The sequence below is a fragment of the Molossus molossus genome, unplaced genomic scaffold (genome assembly GCF_014108415.1).
Source record: "Molossus molossus isolate mMolMol1 unplaced genomic scaffold, mMolMol1.p scaffold_m16_p_4, whole genome shotgun sequence".
NCBI lineage: Eukaryota > Metazoa > Chordata > Mammalia > Chiroptera > Molossidae > Molossus > Molossus molossus.
The window spans coordinates 3,624,830-3,646,037 of NW_023425377.1; the positions used below are offsets into that span (position 1 = coordinate 3,624,830).

The 21,208-nt window shown below is 46.0% G+C and overlaps 1 protein-coding gene across 2 annotated transcripts; it reads left to right on the forward strand.

Moving 5' to 3' along the window:
- Positions 1 to 12: 12 nt before the first annotated feature.
- On the forward strand, positions 13 to 20,192 carry PMS2 (PMS1 homolog 2, mismatch repair system component). 2 transcript variants are annotated; one of them, XM_036240019.1, is made up of 15 exons: positions 13 to 72; positions 1,583 to 1,722; positions 2,777 to 2,863; positions 3,034 to 3,136; positions 4,418 to 4,601; positions 4,730 to 4,897; positions 5,316 to 5,413; positions 6,533 to 6,632; positions 7,022 to 7,106; positions 8,652 to 8,807; positions 12,127 to 12,982; positions 14,820 to 14,987; positions 15,779 to 15,879; positions 16,074 to 16,243; positions 19,477 to 20,192. In XM_036240019.1, exons 1-15 carry the CDS (start codon positions 50 to 52, stop codon positions 19,618 to 19,620), a joined length of 2,583 nt encoding a protein of 860 aa, XP_036095912.1. In that variant the 5' UTR covers positions 13 to 49; the 3' UTR covers positions 19,621 to 20,192. The 2 variants fall into 2 exon arrangements, with proteins under 2 accessions (XP_036095912.1, XP_036095913.1); XM_036240020.1 differs by lacking the exons at positions 13 to 72; positions 1,583 to 1,722; positions 2,777 to 2,863; positions 3,034 to 3,136 and having other exon boundaries at positions 4,482 to 4,532; positions 4,782 to 4,897.
- The last annotated feature ends 1,016 nt before the right edge of the window (positions 20,193 to 21,208 follow it).

The window sequence follows — 21,208 nt, forward strand, 5'->3', positions numbered from 1 at the left end:
CGGCGACGGGAACTGTGGCGAGTGCAGAGGCGGGTCAGTCTCTGCATCCATGGAACGAGCCGAGGCGCCGAGGTGAGCCGTGCTTGCAGTCTGCCTTCGCGGTTGTCCTCTCTGCGGCGCGCGGCGTTCCAGGCCCCTACAAAGGTGGGGAAACGACCACGGCGTTGGACGAGCCGGCGGCTCGCAGGCCCCGGAACGGGCTCTTCAGCGCTCCGCCGAACGCTGCCCCTTGGGGAGCACTTTGCGGTCGGGTCGGGGGATCGGCCCGCTCCCAGGCAGGCTGACCCCAGACGTCGCCACACGTCCGTGGACCTGAAGCCGGGCCTGAAATCCCAGTAGACTGAATTCGTTTCCTTTTTTACCTGGCTTCTCTCTTTTTTTGGGGGGGGGGGAGGGTAAACAATTGAGGTTATTTTGGGGAGACTTCAAGGTACACGCTAATTTGCATTGCCGCAGTTTAAAAAATGCAGAACTTCTCGGTCTCCTGGAGAAGGCGATTCGGCGTAGCGAATCTTCGGCTGGTTCTGTGCATTTCAGTGTCAGAAGCCTGAACCCAAATTCGCAGTGTTTTATCCCCACCCCCTCAAAATAAATACCAGAAATGGACCTGTAGCTTATGGCTCCTGTGTTCTATTACGCCCAGGTTATCAAACCGTCTACTAGAAATTGCTAAGTTAATGAACGTATGGAGTGCATTCTTGGGACGATCGGGGTTTACCAGACAAGAGGGGGAGGGGAGCGGTCTAGCCAGAGAGACCTAATGGACAAGGAGCTGTGTGTAAACGAGCTTGTGCTATTCAGGATACGGTGGTTCGCTGTGACTACAAGGTAGGGGAATTGTCGAAGGGAGAGTTGGTGAGAATGAGAACATAAAGTAGACGAGGTCTAATTATGACTAGATTGTAAACGTCATACAGCAAGACAGTGGGATGCTACTAAGTTTTCAGCAGAAAAATTATTTGACCAGATTGGTGGTGTCCAAAGTAACTTGTGGTAGTAATTTGGAGGCTGGATTGGAGGAGGGAGGAAGTGGAAGCAAACCGGCTGGAAAACTCTTAAAGCAGGTACAGCCAGAACTTTGAGGACCTTTGCTAAGGCAGCTGCTGGCAGCCTGGATTTGGAGTGGAGATTCAAAGGCAGCTATGGGAATAGTTTTATAACTGGTACCCAGTTTCTAAGATGCTTTTGGTTTTGATATAAGCACTGTGTCTTTCCCACCATACTCCTGGTTTTTCAGGAAATGTTGCTTACACTTTTCAAGAAAGAAGATCCTACTATTGCAAAAGATTATTGACCTATAGCTTGCGGGGCACATGTGTCTCCTCCATGTAGATCCCAGTATAACCAGGTTTTAAAATATCTATTGCATTTGAAGTACCTAGTCAGGAGATTTTTTGACAAATATCTTAGAAATGTAGAACATTTAATAATTATGAATATAGTAAATGCATGTTTATATAATAAATGAACACGTTAGGCTCATTAAATATCAACAAGAGATGAATCACTTCTTACAGTTAAAACCAGGACGAAAAATACATTAATACACACTTGCTTTGTTTCTTGTAACTGGTTTCTTTAGTACAGAACTTGCTAAGGTCATCAAACCTATAGATCGGAGGTCGGTCCATCAGATTTGTTCTGGGCAAGTAGTATTGAGTCTAAGCTCTGCTGTGAAGGAGTTGGTAGAAAATAGTGTGGATGCCGGTGCCACTAATATTGGTAAGTTTGAGAGACTTATGCCACACGAAATAGTCAATTTATGCTATTTTATTCAAGTCATGTTTGTTACTGTAATAAGACACTCAAGTTTGTTATATAAGAAAGTACTTTTTTAAATATGTTTTTATTGATTTTTTTTAGAGAGAGAGGAAGGGAGAGATAGAAACATTGATGTGAGAGAAAAACAGATTAAGTGCCTCCTGCACACCTCCTACTGGGGATTGAGCCTGAAACCCAGGCCTGTGCCCTTACTGGGAATCAATCAGGACCTCTCAGTCCATGGGATGACGCTCAATCCACTGAGCCACACCGGAGCTGAGAAAGTATTTTTTAACTTAAACTTACTTAATAAAATAAATTAGTATGTGCCTAGTACTTAGCTAGATAGTAATAATAGCAGTTAACTTGTTTTTTAAATAGATTTTTATTGATTTTTAGACAGAGAGAAGCATCAATCGGCTGCCTACTAGGGATCAAGCCCCTAACATGGGCATGTGTCTTGACCAGGAATTGAACCTGTGACTTCTTGGTGCATGGGTCGGTGCTCAATCACTGAGTCACACTGGCTGGGCTATAGTAGTTAACTTTTATTGTGTTTTTCCTATGTACTAGGCAGACATTGTACTGAGAACTATGGATAGGATACCTTATTTAATCTGTAGAATAACCTTAAGCTATAGGAATTATTACTATTGTTACTATTATCATCTTTTTTTACAAATGAGGAAGTTAAGGCAGAGGGTATTTACTTTTTTGAGGTTATAAAGCTAGTAAAATATGACCCCAGGAAGTCTGATTCCAGAGCCTATTCTCTTTAATGAGTATGTTAAAGTTATTCATTTTAAAGAAAGAGAAAGGAAAAAACTAAAAACAAAACTATTTTATTAGGTCTAGTAAATAACCAAGAAGGACTTTAAAAAATAAAATGACAGTAATACATTTAAATAAATACAGTTATGACTTATATTTGCATTATATAAATTATAAATACTGCCAGTATAAAGGCTTTTACGTGGATCATTTCTTTGAGAAATAAATATTTTAATCTTTGTAGATTTAAGGCTTAAAGACTATGGGGCGGATCTCATTGAAGTTTCAGACAATGGATGCGGGGTAGAAGAAGAAAACTTTGAAGGCTTAAGTAAGTTGAACTTTTCTAACCCTATTTTAAAATATGTGGGCAACATATTTCAAAATTTTGAGTAAACACAAAAGCAGCTTTTCAAACCCAGTTACTTAGGTGGGTATTATGTATATTCATTGCTGTACCACTTGAAATATCCTGGGCCTTACTTGATACCTCTCTTTCAGCTCTGAAACATCACACTTCTAAGATTCAGGAATTTGCTGACCTAACTCAGGTTGAAACTTTTGGCTTTCGCGGGGAAGCTCTGAGCTCACTTTGTGCACTGAGGTGACGCAATATTTTTATTCACTAACTTGATTCCTTGTAAAAATTACTCTGAAAATTAAAAAGTGTGATTAGAATCATTATTGTTTACACCTTTCCTTCTGAAAGGCTCAACTTCTCACTTTTGCATTCTGTTTTATCTTACTACCAATCTAAGTGGTAATGCCTCTGAAATGTAAGCAATGAATGAATGAAATGAAGCAAATAGTATTGTAAAAAAACTGTTACCCTTAGTCAAGCAGTGACTTCTCAATTTTAAAATAACATAGGTGATAAATTATAGATGCTGTTAGTTTAAAAAATTTTTTTTCTTTATTGATTTTAGAGAGGGAGAGAGAGATAGAAACATCGATGAGAGAGAACATCAGTTGACTGCCTCCTGCATGCCCCTCTCTGGGCATGTACCCTGACCAGGAATCGAACCAGCTACCTCTTGGTGCATGGGTCGATGCTCAACCACTGAGCCACACTGCCATTGGTTTTCATTCTAATTTTTAGGAAAAAAATTAGAACGAATAATTTAATTATATAGTAGATTCTAAGTTTTTATAAATAGTTACTTATACATTTGAACTATAATATCTTTTGGATCCTTTTACATTTTTTGTTAGAGCCCTGGCCGGTGTGGCTTAGTTGGTTGAGTGTCAGCCCAAGCACCGAAGGGTTGCCAGTTCAATTCCCAGTCAGGGTCCATGCATGGGTTTCAGGCTTGATCCCTGGGGGTGGGGGTGTGTGTGGGGGGTCAGGAAGCAGCCAGTTGATGTTTTGTGCTCACATCTATGTTTCTCTCTCTCCCTCTCCCTCCAAAAATAAAAAACTAAAAAAATAAATAAAATTTTTGTTAGAACACTAATAACAAAACAGAAAAAGTTTTTATCGTGAATATATAAGTTTTAAGATCTTTTATTGTTTTGCAGTTCAGCCAAAGAAAACCAAATACCAGAGCTTTGATGAAAACAGCACTTATAGAGCTCTCTGTCTTACTGTCTATTAGGTGCCAGATCTTAGACTTTATGGTGACTCTCACCCATTTACACTCTCTTGATTATCTCAGAGGAATCATCATCTCTTTTTTTGGTATGTGCCCTTCACGGGAACTGAACCCGGGACTCTCTGGTCCTCAGGCCGACGCTCCAACCGCTGAGCCAAACTGGCCAGGGCGGGATCATCATCTCTTATGAGAGTCTTGAGAGAACAGAAATGAGAAAGTGAGCAAGCGATGTCCTGATGTCCAGCACCCGTGACTCTCTGACTGACCGTGCCTTACCTGGCATTCTCTTCCAGTGACGTCACCATTTCCACCTGCCACTCCTCCGCGAAAGTTGGGACTCGACTGGTGTTTGATCACAATGGGAAAATCATCCAGAAAACCCCATACCCACGACCCAGAGGGACAACGGTCAGTGTCCAGCAGCTGTTTTACACGCTGCCTGTGCGCCATAAGGAGTTTCAAAGGAATATTAAAAAGGTGCGGTCAGTGCAATCCCAGCTTCCAGAAGCATCGAAACTGTAATGAACATGCACAGCAGAAGATCTGCTAGAACGCTTTATTCTCTTGTTCTCTTGTTGAGTCTGCTGCCTGTGCTTTTTAAACAGGAATTTGCCAAAATGATCCATGTCCTCCACGCGTACTGTATCATTTCCTCAGGCATCCGTATAAGTTGCACCAATCAGGTGGGACAAGGAAAACGACAGCCTGTGGTGGGCACAAGCGGAAGCTCCAACATAAGGGACAATATTGGATCTGTGTTCGGGCAGAAACAGGTAGTGGTGGCCGTTGTCTTACTGTGCTAGTGGTTATGGCGGGTTTCCATTGTCCTTTCTGATAGAATGGAGAGTAAGATCCAAGAACTGATATTTTTATTAGGTACTTATCATAAAAATTAATATTGAATTCTGAGGATTTTTATTTTACTCTTGTAGAGAATAGAATAATACTTTTACTCTCTGAAAAAAATATATTGTGGACAATATGTTGACTATGGATAAGTAGGAGCTAAGTGTTTTGTCTTTATAGAGAAAAATAAAAAAATCATTCTAGTGCAAAAAGCAGCTGTCGAGATTTTTGTGCTCTTACTGTGGTTAGTTGACCAGGAAAGAAAACACAAGAACCCTCATGTCTTCCTTGCTGAAGTTAGGTCTGTTCTGTCTGTTAGGAAATAACGATCCTGGTGTCTTTTAGTTGCAGAGCCTCATTCCTTTTGTCCAGCTGCCCCCTAGTGACACCGTCTGTGAAGAGTTCGGGCTGAGCTGCTCAGATGCTCTGCAGAATCAGTTTTGGTGAGTCGATTGCCTCCAGGAAAATGACAACCCTTTTTTTTTTTTTTTTTTAGTTTTTTGTTTTTAAAGATAGTGATTTCAGGCTTTTAGTTTCTTTTGTTCATCATACACATGTAAGCAGTATTACTGCTGAGAAAGAGGACTTACATAAAGGAGTCAGTTACTTAGTTCAAACAATATTCTGGGTTACTGGTGGGTTTTAGGGGGTTTTCTATTGAATTAGTCTCTGTAGCAAAGGTTAGGTTGAAAAGGTTACTTTTAGACACTGTTTTATGTATAATGTTTCACTTTGTTGGGATCTGGCAGAGAGCAGTGGAGGCTGTTTCCTTTCATTCACGCCTTACTTGAAATCTAGTCCAGCATCATTACTTTTAGTGTAAGAAAAATAGACATTTTCCACAAGCAGAACTGGACCTGTGAGGTCCATATTGCTTACCCTCCCTCCACTCGCCTTTGGCTTATGCCTGGAATAAAAGACAGGGATTCATTTTTTTTAAATATGTTTTTATTGACTTTTTTAGAGACAGGAAGGAGGATCGCGCCTGCAATCGGGCATGTTCCCTGACCAGGAATTAAACCAGGACCTGCTGGGCGTGATTCCTTTCTTTATGTCAAGGAAGGCATCATTCTTACAAAAATGCAAATATCCCTGAGGTTGATCTCAGGTGGAATAAGCACTTTACCAGCACCTCAGTAGATACAAGTTTGCTAATAGAACAGATTTTAAAAGGACAGGGAACAGGTATCGGATTCCCTGGACAGCTGGTCTGGACAGCACGAGGTTCTAGAATGTGAGTTTTCAGTGAGACCCACTCCTTGCGTGGAGCCCCAGGATTTAATAGGGAAGGTGAGAGGAGAGCTGAAGCAAATAGTTTTGAACCCATGGCATTGCCCATGGTGGATTTGCTTCATGGGAGCTTTAGAGCCTTCCAGAGGCCTGTGTTCTCTTTGTGATTCACCGGAATGGAACTCAGGTGCACATTAACCAAAATGGTAGTACCTAGCAGCAGGCCACCAGGTGTTAAGTTTTTATTTCTTTTTTACTTTGAGAATGTTCCATATCATACATGTTTCTAATCCTTTTCATTCTGTACACCTGCCCTTGTTAACACTGAACAGTATCTCAGGTTTCATCTCTCACTGTACTCATGGCGTTGGACGGAGTTCAACGGACAGACAATTTTTTTTTATCAATTGGCGGCCTTGTGACCCAGCAAAGGTATTTAAAAGTGTTTTGTGCAAGTTCTTAAAAAGTCATATAAATGCATTTCTATGTGCATTTGAATGTGTTTTATGAATATTTAAACTGCACCTGCATTGTTTGGCATTTCTTCAAGAGCGTCTTGAGATTGGAAAAAGATTCAGTCTTAGGAGTCTATAGTGAAGGGGCACAAGGAATCTTTTTTGGGGTGATGGGTGTATTTGTTGTCTTGATTGTAAACTTACTTAGTTGTACACTTTAAATATGTGTAGCTTATTGCAGGCCAATTACACCTCATAAAAGCAGTTAAAAATGTATCCCTTTAGTGGTTGGTTAGAATAGCATGTTGTTAGAACCCTGGGAAAAGGGAACATTTAACTCTTTTCTAATCTTTGTTTTGTTTGTAGGTTTCCAGACTTGTGAATGAGGTCTACCACATGTATAATCGACATCAATACCCATTTGTTGTTCTTAATGTTTCTGTTGATTCAGGTAAGTTCCACTGCCGTAAAATCGTAAAATCGGACACTTACTCCTAAAGAATACAGTGAAATTATAAAGCTTTGATATGAATGGAAACAGACTGTTGTAGTAACAATTAATGTGTATTTTTTTTTTTACAGACTTTCTATTTTATTTTACAAACTTTTATTTTGTTTGTTTTTTTATACAGATTTTTTCTGCTTTCTACTGGAAACTGTGTTAATTGCATTATTAGAAAAATGTGACTTTTTTTTTATCCTCATGCGAGGACATTTTTCCATTTTTTGTTCAGATAGAGTGGGAGGGAGAGAGAGAGAGAGAAACATCGACGTGAAAGGGACACATTGAGTGGTTGTCACGCACATGACCCAACCAGGGCTGGGGACAAAGTGCAACCGAGGCATGTGCCCCTAGCAGGAACCGAATCCAGGTCTCTCTGGACCGCAGGCTGACGCTCTAACCGCTGAGCCAAACGGGCCAGGGTGAAAAATGTGACTTTTTCATGTTAGCCAAGGGAGAGAATGTTCTCCCTGGTTTTGAAAGTAATTTATGTCATATTTTTCTTTTAATAGTTAAAATTATGGTTTATTTTTGTCCAGTATGTTTTCTAGGTACTTAGAAATACGTATGTGCACACCTTAAAAGAGATGTAATGATCTATATATCTACCTATATTCTTTGGGGTGAGAAAATAATTTTGGTAATTTGGGGTAGTACTCTTTATCCTTAAATGAGAACATTTTCTTTTCCATGTCATTAAAAGTTATTTAGAGACATTTTATTAGCTGCATTCATTATATTGCAATATATGGATATATCTTAATTTGAAACTTTTTTATTCAGTTTTTGGAAACCTAAATAGTGTCCATATAATTAAATCATTGTCTCTATATTTGATTATTCCCTTTAGATAAATTCCTAGAATTTGAATGACTCCATTAGTGTATATGGTTTACCAATTTACACATCTGCCAACAGTGTACTAGGTATTATAATTTTTAACTAAATTCAGCCCAGCTGGTGTGGCTCAGTGGTTGAGCATCGACCCATGCACCAAGAGGTCGCTGGATCCATTCCCGGTCAGGGCACATGCCCAGGTTGTGGGCCCGATCCCCAGTGGGGGGCATGCAGGAAGCAGCCCGTCGATGTTCTCTCTTATAGATGTTTCTCTCTCTCCCTCTCACTTCCTCTCTCTCCAAAATCAATAAAGGAAAAAAAAATTAAAAACAAACAAAAAAACAACTAAATTTAGTAGGTGATAAAAGGACATCTTCCTTTAGTTTCTAGTTTTATTATATACTTCTGTGTGTTTATTTACTCTTTCTTTTGCAATTTACCCATTCAAATCCATGCATATTCTGTCCATTTAAAAAATTGTTCATCTTTTCCTTATTTATTTGAAAAAGCAAATTTTATAGTTTATGAATAATAATTGGGATACTAATGTCTTTAATAGTACATTTGGTCAGTACAAGTGAATAAAATAGTAGGCGGGGAAATTTCTCTTGTTACAGGTGAATTTAAACACAATATTCTTTCTTTTTTTTGCCTTAGGATGTGTTGATATCAATGTTACTCCGGATAAAAGGCAAATTTTCCTACAAGAGGAGAAGCTTCTATTGGCAGTTTTAAAGACGTCTTTGATAGGAATGTTCGATGGCGATGCCAGCACACTGAACGTCAGTCAGCAGCCACTGGTGGATATCGACGGTAAACAAACTGCAAGTGAAGCCCTGGCCAGTTTGCTCAGCGGTTAGAGCGTCGGCCCACAGACCACTGAGTCATGGATTCTGTTCCAGTCAAGAGCATGTACCTCAGTTGTAGTTTGTCCCCAGCCCTGGTTGGGTCGTGGAGGAGGCAGCCAGTTGATGTGGCTCTATCATATCGATGTTTCTCTCTCTTGCTCCCTCCCACTCTATCTGAGAATAAGTAGAAAAATAGCCTCTGGTAAGGAATAATAAAAAAAAAAAACTACAGCCCTGGCCGGTTTGGCTCAGCGGTTGGAGCGTCGGCCTGCAGTACAGAGAAAAAAAAAACTACAAATGTATAAACAGCTTCTAAAACATAGCTGTTACAATAAGTGCCTCAGTTTGTTGTTGTTATTAATTCTCACCTGAGGCTATTTTTTCATTGATTTTATTTTAGGTAGAGTGGAAGGGAGAGGAAAAGAGGGGGGAGAGAGAGAGACAGACATTGATTGGTTGCCTCCCCCACTACCTCTACCAGGGCCTGCAACCCAGGTACGTGCCTTTGACTAGAATCGAATCCAAAACCCTTTGGTCTCTGGGCTGATGCTCTAACCACTAACCCAGACTGGGCAGGGCTTTTCTTAAATTTTTTTGACATGAAATAATATCTCTTCTAGATAGAAAGAATGTGTCTCACTAGAAAGTCATCTGTTTGTTTATTTTTAATTTTTTTGTTGATATGAGACAGGGAGAGAGAGAGAGACATTTATTTGTTATTCCGCTTATTTATACATTCATTGGTTGTTTCTTTTTTTTTTTTAATCCTCACCCAAGGACATTTTTCTATTTTTTGTTCAGATAGAAGGGGAGGGAGAGAGAGAGAGAGAGAGAGAGAGAGAGAGAAACATCAATAGGCGAGGGACACATCAACTGGTTGCCTCCCACATATCCCTTACCAGGGCCAGGGACAAACCACAACCGAGGTATGTGCCCTTAACTGGAATCGAATCCGCAATTCATTGGTCCGTGGGCCAACGCTCTAACTGCTGAGCCAAACCAGCCAGGGCTCGTTGGTTGCTTCTTGTATGTGCCCTGACCGGGGATTGAACCTGTAACCTTGGCGTATCAAGATGAGGCTCCAACCAGCTGAACTACCCAGTCGGGGAAAGTCATCTGTTTAAAAAGAACAATGAGCCCTGGCCAGTTTGGCTCAGCGGTTAAAGCGTCGGCCTGCGGTCCGGAGAGACCCGGGTTCGGTTCCCGCTAAGGGCACGTACTTCGGTTGCAGTTTGTCCCCGGCCCTGGTTGGTCGTGCGGGTGGCAGCCACTCGATGTGTCCCTTCACGTCGATGTTTCTCTCTCTCTCTCCCTTCCTCTCTCTCCCTCCCACTCTATCTGTACAAAAAATGGAAAAATATCCTCGGGTGAGGATAAAAAAAAACAACAAAAAACAATGAGCAACCACATTTATTGCACAGGGATGTGCTCTTAGCAGGACTCAACTGATTGCTGCAAAGCTTTTTCATTTTCAGAGTTCTGAGAAAGTTGATTTTGACCATTTTTGCCTGTTTTCTCTTTTTAGGGAGGAGGGGGTTTTTAGAGCACTTACTCTGCTGTGTTCCCTCATGTCACAGAGCCGATCTGACATCTGTAATAATGTGCACAATCATTATTTTACTACCTGATCATAATTTATCAGCCATTTCTTTTTTTTTAAGTCCTCACTCGAGGATACATTTTTAATGGTTTTTAGAAAGAGGGAGAGAGAGCGAGCGTGAGCAACATTGATGTGAGAGAAACATTGATCACTTGCCTCTCGTACGCACCCTGACTGGGGATCCAGCCCACAACCTAGGTATGTGCCCTGACTGGGAATCAAACCGGCAACCTTTTGGGCACTGGGATGATGCACCAACCAACAGAGCCACCCAGCCAGGGCGACCATTTCTTGAAGTAGTTAGTTACATTCTTACTTATCCAAACCAAGTACATCTGAGAGAGGGGCTAGAGTTGAGCCTTTGCTGCCTCCCTTGGCAGAGGGAGGAGTTGGCCATTACCCCTCTGATGGCCAGATCTACTCCTTGGGGTAGATCTGCCTGAAATCTTGTCTGTACATGTAGAGATGGAGGCAGTGAGTGCCCACCGCTGTGTCCTCAGAGGAGGGAAAAGACCAGAGAGCTGCGGTGGCAGATGAGCATGGCTGCAGTGGAGGAAGGTGCTGTGCGATGAGGCTTTGCAAACGGCACCAGGAGCTATGGACAGGGCTTGAGGGAGGGCCGTTGCAGAGTGGTTCTGTCCTCATGTTTCCTAACCCCCAAGGGTGGGGACAGCTCGATTCAGAAGGTGCTGGGGTCGGCCCTTCTAGACGGACCTGATGGGCAGTCCTGATAAGCAGAGGACATGGTGGAGGCACAGAGCTCCCAAGGGGTGCTGTGGGAGAGGAGCATGGCAGACCTGTTTACTTGTATGTGGTAGTTCCCACGTCTTTCACCCCTACTCTGCACAGGCATTGTGGACGTGTATGTGGGGGGGGGCATTGGTGGGCTCTCTGAGCTTACTCACAGACACTCTGCCAGAAAGAGAAGCTGTTTGACCTCTCTGTGACCTTGAAGCACAGTTGAGTTAGCCATTTACCTGAAGAAGTGCATTCCCACAGAAATGGACATCAGAAGGGCATGACTGAGAAGTATATCCGCCCTGATTTCAGGGAACGGCACCCACAGAACTGCCCCTGCCCCTTTTCATACAGTAACCCTCAGTAATCACCGTTTTCCTGACTTCTAACACCATGGATTCCTTTGATCTGTTTTTAATTTGAAACAATCCAGTATGTATATTTTTTGGTGATTTATATCTTTCAATATTTTCTTTGTGAGAATCCTCCAAGTCATGTGCGGCAATTCATTCATTCATTCTCGATGCTATATCGTATTCTGTTATTTAAATACTGCGATTTATTTGTGGGCAGTTGGGTTGTTTCCAGTTTGGGGCTATAATGAATAAAGCTGTGGCGAACATCCCTGTCTGTGGCTTTGGTGAGCATGGGCAGGCATTTCTCACAGGAGAGGCGAGGCTGGGTCTCAGACGTGCATATGTTTAGATTTAGGGGACAGTCCCAGAGCGCTTTACACAGCAGTGTACCAGCCTCACTACAGCGGTGAGCAGACGGCAACATCATTTGTGGTTTTTACTTGTATCTCTTTATTGTTAATGTAGATCTGTTTTCACGTTTTATCAGTTTGGATCTCCTCTCTTGTGACATGCTGTTCACGAAAAAGTATCCTCTTATTTAATGAAAGTATCCTCTTATTCCTGACACTCCTTTGTTCACATCTGCTCAGGTCACATCATAAAACCGCAGTGGGCAGAAACGGCGAGCCCTCTGCCAGAGAAGCAAGGAAATCCCGCTTTAAGGACTGGAGCAGAGAGAAGGGCGGTGAGCATTTCCAGACTGCGGGAGGCCTTTTCTCTTCGTCACTCAACAGAGAACAAGCCTCAGGGCCTGCAGTCAGCGCAACCAAGCCGGCTTTCTCCGAGGCAGAAGGGACATGCGCTGTCTTGTAGCCCTTCAGATGCCCTCTGTCCCCAGAGGCCCAGCTGCGGCGCAGGCTGGCCCGGCCCTCGGGAAGGGGAGATGTGTCCGGATAAGGACCGAGTGGAGGCGGAAAGGGACTCGGGGCACGGCAGCACCTCAGCAGGCTCAGAGGAGGGGTTCAGCACCCCGGATGTGGGCAGTCTCTCCAGCAGTGACCAAGTAGCCAGCTCCCCTGAAGACAGGTTTTCACAGGGAAAGATGGAGTCACGTGAGAAGTTGCTGGAAACTGGGTGTCGTTTTTCAGACATGGAATGCCATTTAGACCAAGAAGACAGTGGATGTAAACTTAAAGTGTTGCCTCAGCCTCCTCATCTCTCAAACACCAAACGTTTGAAAAAAGAAGGAATTCCTTTCAATTCTGACATCCCTCAAGAGCCGGTTAATACACAGAACAGTTCAGTGTCTCAGGTCGACGTTGCTGTTGAAATTAATAAGAAAATAGTGCCTCTTGACTTTTCCATGAGTTCTTTAGCTAAACGCATAAAGCAGTTACATCACCAACAGCAGCACAGAGAAGGGGAGCAGAATTACAGGAAATTTAGGGCAAAGATTTGTCCTGGAGAAAATCAAGCAGCGGAAGAGGAACTGAGGAAGGAGATAAGGTAAAGGTTTTTCTTAAGAGTAATTTTGCTCATTTTGTTTCGAGTGAGCCAAAGGCAGATCCTCCCAGGTTCCGCTTCTGCTCCTCTGGGTATTGCTTCCTCTGCTGTGATGGCATCTCTTCTGGGTCAGGGCTGGATGGGCTCGGCCTTGGCAGCCGCACCTGGTCCTCCCTGGGGTCTTCCCTGCACCCCAGACTGCGGCTCGTGCTGTCAGACTGGCTGCAGTTTCCGCTCTTCTCTCCTTCCCCCTTCCTCCTGTCCCTCGAAGATTCTAAATTCGGAGGCAGTTTGATCCCACACACTGGTCGCTATTTTACTGGTGCATCCCAGGCAAGGCTTTCTGTACTCAGCGGCTTCTCAGAGCCGCACACGCCGCCGGTGGCTTCCTGTGAACCCTGCTGCTGACCGGAACCGTGCGGGACCTTTTCCTTGGGTTTCCTCAGCATATCCTTCCGTCAGTCCAGGTCGTTCGATGTCTCCTCGATCTTGACTTCACTCCTCCTCCCCAAGGCTTTCAGCCCGCGGTGACTTTTCCCTGCAAGGAATTCGTGGATGTTGCTATTTTCCATTTCATTGTGTGTTAGGAAAAATTAGAACACATTATCAAACCTGTGATTTCAAGAAGATCGCTCAGGATAAGGCTAAGGAAATGGAGCCAATTTAAAGAACACTATTAATAATACAGATAATAGAAAACACTGCCCCTTTTTGGTCAGTAATCATGTAGAACATCTTGACTTGTTAAAATGTTGAATTCTCATCTGGCTGGTGTGGCTCAGTGGTTGGGCATCAACCCACGCACCAAGAGGTCGCCGGTTCAATTCCTGGTCAGGGCATGTGCCCAGGTTGTGGGCCCGATCCCCAGTGGGGGGCGTGCAGGAGGCGGTCAATCAATGTTCTCTCATTGATATTTCTGTCTCTCTCTCCTCTCCCTTCCTCTCTCTCTAAAAAAAATCAGTAAAGAAAAAATAAATAAAATGTTGAATTCTCCTGCACTTCTGAACTTTTATCTTTTTAAACTTTGCCTCACCGTTTCCTGAAATATGTTGTCCTGTACACAGTGCAGCTCTGTAATTACACTGAACTTTTGTAGCACTTTTAGTCTGGACCACACAGGCTTTGCCCAATTTATAGTATAAATTCTTCAACAGTAAGTTTTTTGTTTGTTTTTTAATCCTCACCTGAGGATATTTTTCTCTTTATCTGAAGATAGTGTGGGAAGGAGGGAGGAAGGGAGGGAGAGAGAGACAGACAGACAGACAGACATCAGTGTGAGAGGAACACATTGACTGGTTGCGTCCTGCATGACCCCAACCAGGGGTGGGGAGGAACTGTAACCGAGCTACATGCCCTTGACCAGAATCGAACCCGTGACTCATTGGTCCACGGGCTGACGCTCCACCTGAGCCAAACCGACCAGGGCAGTAAGTTTTATATTATATAATTCTTTTGATATTTGTAGTGCGTAGCTTATGTTGAGAAAGGTCTTCAGGAAATATTTTCTTTCAAAAGTGTGTAATTAATGGAGATGAACTGCTCTGCTTGGGATCTGGAGGGGACTGTGCACTCGGATGCAGTGGAGAGAGCCAGGCTCCTTCAGACGCGCACACTCGCGCACAGTCACATCAAGTGTGCGTGATAGGGCACGTCAGGTGCCCAAGCTAAAGCTGCTGTCCTTGACCTTTGCCTTCTTTCAGCCCTCTAACAGGGAAGTTAACTGTGACTTCAAAAACAGATGCTAATTAATTCAGTGATCATTTATTTATGGTTCTTGAATTTTTTTCATCAGAAGACTAGTGTTTTAAAATGTCTCCTAATGAACGTTTTCTCCGTGCAGTAAAACGATGTTTGCAGAGATGGAAGTCATCGGTCAGTTTAACTTGGGATTTATAATCACCAAACTGGACGCGGACATCTTCATTGTGGACCAGCACGCCACGGATGAGAAGTACAACTTCGAGATGCTGCAGCAGCACACGGTCCTGCAGGGCCAGAGGCTGATCATGTAGGTTCACTTCAGCGGTCAGAGCTTTCAGTGTAGCTTCACCTCCCAAATTTAAGATCTAACAGCTTATACGTGTGTCTGTACGTTTACACATATGTGTTCTTTCCCGCAAGCATCCGTAGAGCAGATGTTTATACTTTTTACATAACAGTAGTCATACTTGCCATTTACTGAGTGCTCATTATGTGCCAGGCACTGTTGAAGCAATTTACATGTATTATTTCATTTAATTTTCACAAACCTATGAGATAGTTACTGTTACCATCCACATTTCACCAGTGAGAAAACTGAGGCACACAACGAGGTCACATAACTTGCTCAAGGTCACACAGCTGTGTTCTTGTAAGTATCCAACATTTCAGCTGTCAAAAAATGTTGAGCCCTGGCCAGTTTGGCTTAGCAGTGAGAGGACTGGCCCGCAGACCAAAGGGTCTCGGTGTCTATTCCTGGTTAAGAGCACGTACCTGGGTCTCAGGTTCGATCCCCGGCCCCAGTCAGGGTCGTGCAGGAGGCAACCAGTTGATGTGTCTCTTTCACATCGATGTTTCCCTCTCCCTCCCTCCCACTCTCAAAATCCATGGGAAGATATCCTTGGTGAAGATTAACCAAACAAAAGGAAATTCCCCAAAAGTTTTGTGACAGGAGAGGCACGTAGTTCAATAAAGATTTACTATTCACATTGCTTATTGAAATGAATTCAGGGATTCACAGTATTGTTTTAATTTCATTTCTGCTTTATAGCTAAGTGTTTGATTTGAAGACATGGTTTGACTCTCCCCTTTGTTTTTCAGACCCCAGACTCTGAACTTAACGGCTGTCAATGAAGCCATCCTGATAGAAAATGTGGAAATCTTCAGGAAGAATGGTTTTGATTTTGTTATCGATGAAAGTGGTGAGTTATTACCTAGAACTAGAGAACTGTGTCCCTTTGGAGCTGGGAACAGTCTCTGTGGTCACACAGATCCGTGTATTTTATAAGGGGTGAACATGGTTGCCCCTCTCTTTCAGGTGTTTAGTACAAGTAGCACTCAAACAAAACACATTTTTCAGCTAATGAGTTTTTTTCTCCAAATGTTATTCTTTTAGCTCCAGTCACTGAAAAGGCTAAATTGATTTCCTTGCCAACTAGTAAGAACTGGACCTTTGGCCCCCGGGACATCGATGAACTGATCTTCATGCTGAGTGACAGCCCCGGGGTCATGTGCCGGCCTTCCCGCGTGCGGCAGATGTTCGCCTCCAGAGCCTGTCGGAAGTCTGTAAGCGAAGGAAGCTCCTCTGCGGGCCCTGAGCTCGGCTGCTGAGCGGGCAGCACTGCGCGGGTGGCTGTGACGGCCACAGGTCTCTGTCCGTGCAGAGGCTCTTTCCTCCATCAGTGAATGCGCACGCTCCACAGGCCTGCGTTACCTTTGACCTCTACCCCGTAATTACTGCTGCTTCTCTACTTCCGTTAAGTGCAAGCTCTCTCGGGTTCGTTGATCTCAGTACAGTTAGCTATTCATCAGTGTCGTTTGTCTGTGGACCTCGTGGGTGTTAACAACATTGGTAGATAGAGGTCTGCTGTGGCCCTGACTAGATGACACTGTGCAGGTCACACCGAGACCTTCAGTCAGCAAGCGTTTCCCCGGGTGCCCCGCGAAGCGTTGCCCATCAGTTCACGGCTCGGGTGCCGGAGAGGGAGCAGTGGTTGACAGTTAGCCCGGTGTCCAGGTAACGGGAGTGAACTGCTATCACTTGCCCGTAGGAAAGGCCAGGACGCCGTTCCTTCCTTCATTCAGCAGATACGCTTGAGCCCCTGTGTGGCCCGTCCTGTGCCAGGTGCTGGGGACAGAGGGACAAGGCAGCTGAGGTCCTCACCCTTGTAGAGCTTATAGTTTAGTGGGGAGAAACAGACACACACAACCATGACACCTCCAGACACCAGTAAGTTCCGTAAGGAAATGACAGCCGTGTCGGGATAGGGAGTGTGTACAGAAAATTGAGGGGAACATTTGAGACGGGTGAGCAGGGAAAGGCTGTCGGAGGAGGTGGCATCTGAGCTGACACTTGGAGGGGGAGGTGGAGCCCATTGGATCAGAACCTTCCAAATAGAAGAAATAGCAAGTGTGAAGGCTCTGGAGGTTTGAGCAAAGCCAGAGGCTGATCTGAGTGACGGGGAGGGGACCAGGATGAGAGCAGCAGTGTCCAGGGACCCACATCGGGTGTGGCAGTCCTGGTCAGAACCTGGGGGTTGGTGCTGCTTGTGCCGGGAGCCCCTCGAGGGTTGTCGCGGCTGAGGACAGACTGTAGGCTGTTCTCGGTGTAGGGAGTGCCCAAGTGAAATACGGGCGGTGGGGAAGCAGCAGCTTCTTTACATTTGGGGTGGGTGGGATTAAGAGTTCAGCTTAGACCTGTTGTATTTGGGATTCCATGAGACGGTGAGTGGAGTTGTCTAGAATAGTCCTATCAGTGAGCCTCCCGCTCAGGGGAAAGGTCATGCTGGAGGTCAAATGTAGGTGTACTGGACAGCCATAGGGTTGGAGGAAATTACTCAGGGAAGAGTTTATTAGAGCAGAGAATAGGCCCAGGACCTGACTTTCAGCCACGGAGATTTCTTTTATGAAGACCTAATAGTGATCTAATCCTGGAGTTTGTGAATGGGAACTAGAGCTGGGACTGGCCTGTGCTGGCAGCCAGACATTTAAGTTACGTCCTCCTGTGACTCCGAGGTCTTTGGAGCCACAGGCTGCCCTTCCAGCCCTGCCCTGGCAGTCCGCCCACTGCAGCTCCTGTCCTCAGGGCAGCGCACGGAACCTGCCCATTGCCCGGGCTCTCCTCTGCCGCCGCAGGGCTCCGCTCCGGCCGTCCTGCCCTTCCTGCCCTTCCAGCCCCGCCCTGGCAGTCCGCCCACTGCAGCTCCTGTCCTCAGGGCAGCGCACCGAACCTGCCCGTTGCCTGGGCTCTCCTCTGCCGCCGCAGGGCGCCTGCTGTCCTGCCCTTCCAGCCCCGCCCTGGCAGTCCGCCCACTGCAGCTCCTGTCCTCAGGGCAGCGCACCGAACCTGCCCGTTGCCTGGGCTCTCCTCTGCCGCCGCAGGGCGCCTGCTGTCCTGCCCTTCCAGCCCTGCCCTGGCAGTCCGCCCACTGCAGCTCCTGTCCTCAGGGCAGCACACGGAACCTGCCCATTGCCCGGGCTCTCCTCTGCCGCCGCAGGGCTCCGCTCCGGCTGTCCTGCCCTTCCTGCCCTTCCAGCCCCGCCCTGGCAGTCCGCCCACTGCAGCTCTTGTCCTCAGGGCAGCGCACCGAACCTACCTGTTGCCTGGGCTCTCCTCTGCCGCTGCAGGGCACTGGCTGTCCTGCCGTCCTGCTGTCCTGGCGTCCTGCCCTTCTAGCCCTTCCAGCCCCGTCCGCTGCGCGGGTCTGCAGACCAGTCACTGCAGTCTCCCTCCCGCCTCAAGCCCTGTGTGCCTGCTGTCCCTCTGCCTGGACTCCCTGCCTCACGTGCCTCCATCACATCTCTGGCTCCCGCATGTCCCTGGGCTCTGCAGCCGCTGAAGTGACCTTCCTGGCACTCGGACATAGCACCTCTGGGTGATACTTGTCTTGTTTCTGTTAACTTGTCCGTCTTCCTCCAACGTGGTAGAGCCCTGCCCTATATTCTGCTTTAGGACTGTGCCAGGTTTAGGTTTGTCACCTCTTGTCACCTCATTTCTGAGGGCCTCAGTTTCGCTGCCTGCTGTGGCGTCTGCTCATCTCCCTGTGTCTGTCAGATGGTGATACGTGCTGTGGAGGAAAAGCAGAGCGAGGGCTGCGGAGGGATGGACACGGAGAGCTCGTCCACTGAGAGCAGGCAGGGACCAGAGCAGAAACCTGGAAGGAAGGAGAGAGGAGGCGGGACATTCCAGGAGAATGTCCTGGCAGAGGATACAGCCTGTACCAAGGTTCTGAGGCAGGACTGGCTTTACGTACCTGTGCAGGAGAGGGGCCAGGAGGCTGGTGGGAGGAGGGAAGGTTGTGTGCTTGCAGGTGCGGGCGCAAAGGCCAATGAGAGCCAAATCAGGTGATGCGTTTGGGCTGTTGCTCGGGTAAAGGCGAGGGTCGTGCAGAGGAGCCACGATAGCTGACGGACCTTTCACAGGAGCCCCTGGCTGCTGAGTGGGAACGGTGGACGCGCTGAGGGGGGAAGCAGGGAGACTGTTGGGAGGTCACTGCCGGTGCTGAGGTGACAGGTGAGGGCGGCCAGCACAGAGGTCGTGCTGGCACCGTGGAGACTGGCTGGATTCTGGACAGGTGAGGTCAGCATGTTGGGGAAGGGAGAAGGAGCCAAGGAGGGGCTGCATTTCACAGAAGGGTGGAGGCTGCGACATTAGAAGGCAGGGTTCTTTGGGGAAGATTTTTCAGGGAATGTTGTTTTTGAATTGTAATCTTGTCCAGCCTTGTTTTTGAGAAAAATATGGCTGAAGAGTTGTTCTAACCAAAACTCAGTAAAAGTAAACCATTGTGTCTTGTATTCAGGTGATGATCGGAACTGCTCTTAACACAAGTGAGATGAAGAAACTCATCACCCACATGGGTGAGATGGACCATCCCTGGAACTGTCCCCACGGCAGGCCGACCATGAGACACATCGCAAATATGGACGTCATTTCCCAAAACTGACACTTCTCGTTTTACAGAACTAGACAGTTTAATGCAGATCTTTCTGTTTTGAAAGACAGGGTTTTAACCATTTTGTTTTGTTTCAAAATTAACCCGCCATTTTAAAAAAGTACTAAAGCCGTTTAGAAATGATGTTAAGAACCTTTTGAACCATGTGGAGCATTGCTGCAGTTTTTTGTTCTTCATCTGTGCGTCTGTGTCTGTGTCCTCTGTGTCTGTCTGTGTGTGTGTGTGTGTGTGTGTACAGGCAAAAGCATATTTTTTCAAAAACAGGAAGAGCACTTTGGAAGTCATCAGGGCCTCTGCTCCGGCCCAGTATATTTTAGGTGGCAACTTTAAGTCCTAATGATGATTAAATTTGTAATGGTTAATTTCATATATTTTAAATTATGATCCTTTTGGGTTAGTGTTTCTCAACCCTGATGCACATTAAACAAAACCAAAAAAAGAAAAGAATCTGGAAAACCCAGTGGGGATTCTGTGCCCTGCTGGAAAAAGAACCCAGGTGGGGCTGGGGTCACAATTTTTAAACGTTCCCTGGTGCGGCCAGGGTGGTAAGGCACTGCAGTGGGCAAGGGGAAATAAAAGGTTTGGATTTGTTCATAATTTAATGCTGTGATGTGGTTTCCTTGGGGTGTGGGCTGCAAGGTGTTCTAGTTACTGGCTCCGAGTGGTATTGGAGATGGAAGAATTCCTGTGTTTTGTCAAATAGTTTTTCATGGAATCTCATTCCATTTGAACTCGGTCAGAAATGCCAAGTAAAAATGCCGGGTGTGGAGTCCGAGCGGACGTTGTGTCCACCGGTGCGTGTAGGCCACCACCTGCTCTCACCCTCCCTGCCCATACCTCCAGCCTCCTGGAAGAAGGGGCTCCTGTCCCCACACTGGAGTTCGTTCTTAGCTGTAAGGAGACAGGCAGCAATTCTTGCCGAGCACTATGCCGACGTGCCTGTCTGCAGAGTCTCACTTAATATTTTCAAGAACTCCAAATTGGGGTCTCTGGCTCCAAAAATGGTCATGTCCTACTCCCAGAACCCTTGCATGTGGGGCTCTGCAGATGTGACTAAGGAGTGGGCTGAGAAGCGGGGGGTATCTTGGCTGGCTGGGTGGGCTCAGTCTATCCCATGACAGACAGGTGGGAACCTCTCCCAGCTGCGCCAGGGAGGCGCTACCAGCCCATTTGGAAGATGCAGGGAAGCAGCCTCTAGAATCTGGAAAAGGCAGGAAAACAGGTTCTGGAGATGCCAGAAAGAACTAGCCCTGTTGGACTCCGAACTAACAGAACCGTTCAATGATGAACGTTGCTTTAAGCCACTAAGCAAGTTTGGGTAATTGGTTTACCGGCCAAGGAAAGCTAGCGCCTGCTTTAAATATTCCTGTGTGATGGTGGAGATGAAGAGTGAAAGAGGACACGCGGCAATCAGCAGGGCTGGGAAAACCAACGTCTGGGGACCCCCACCCCCCCAACCCCCCTCCCCCTCCAGATTTCCTCCTGGCCTTCGGGAGCAGAAAGGCAAAGACCACTGATGCCTGGCGGCTTCCGGGACGGGTGGCCCCTTTAAGGGCCGGGAGGGGCGGGGCCCGCGGTT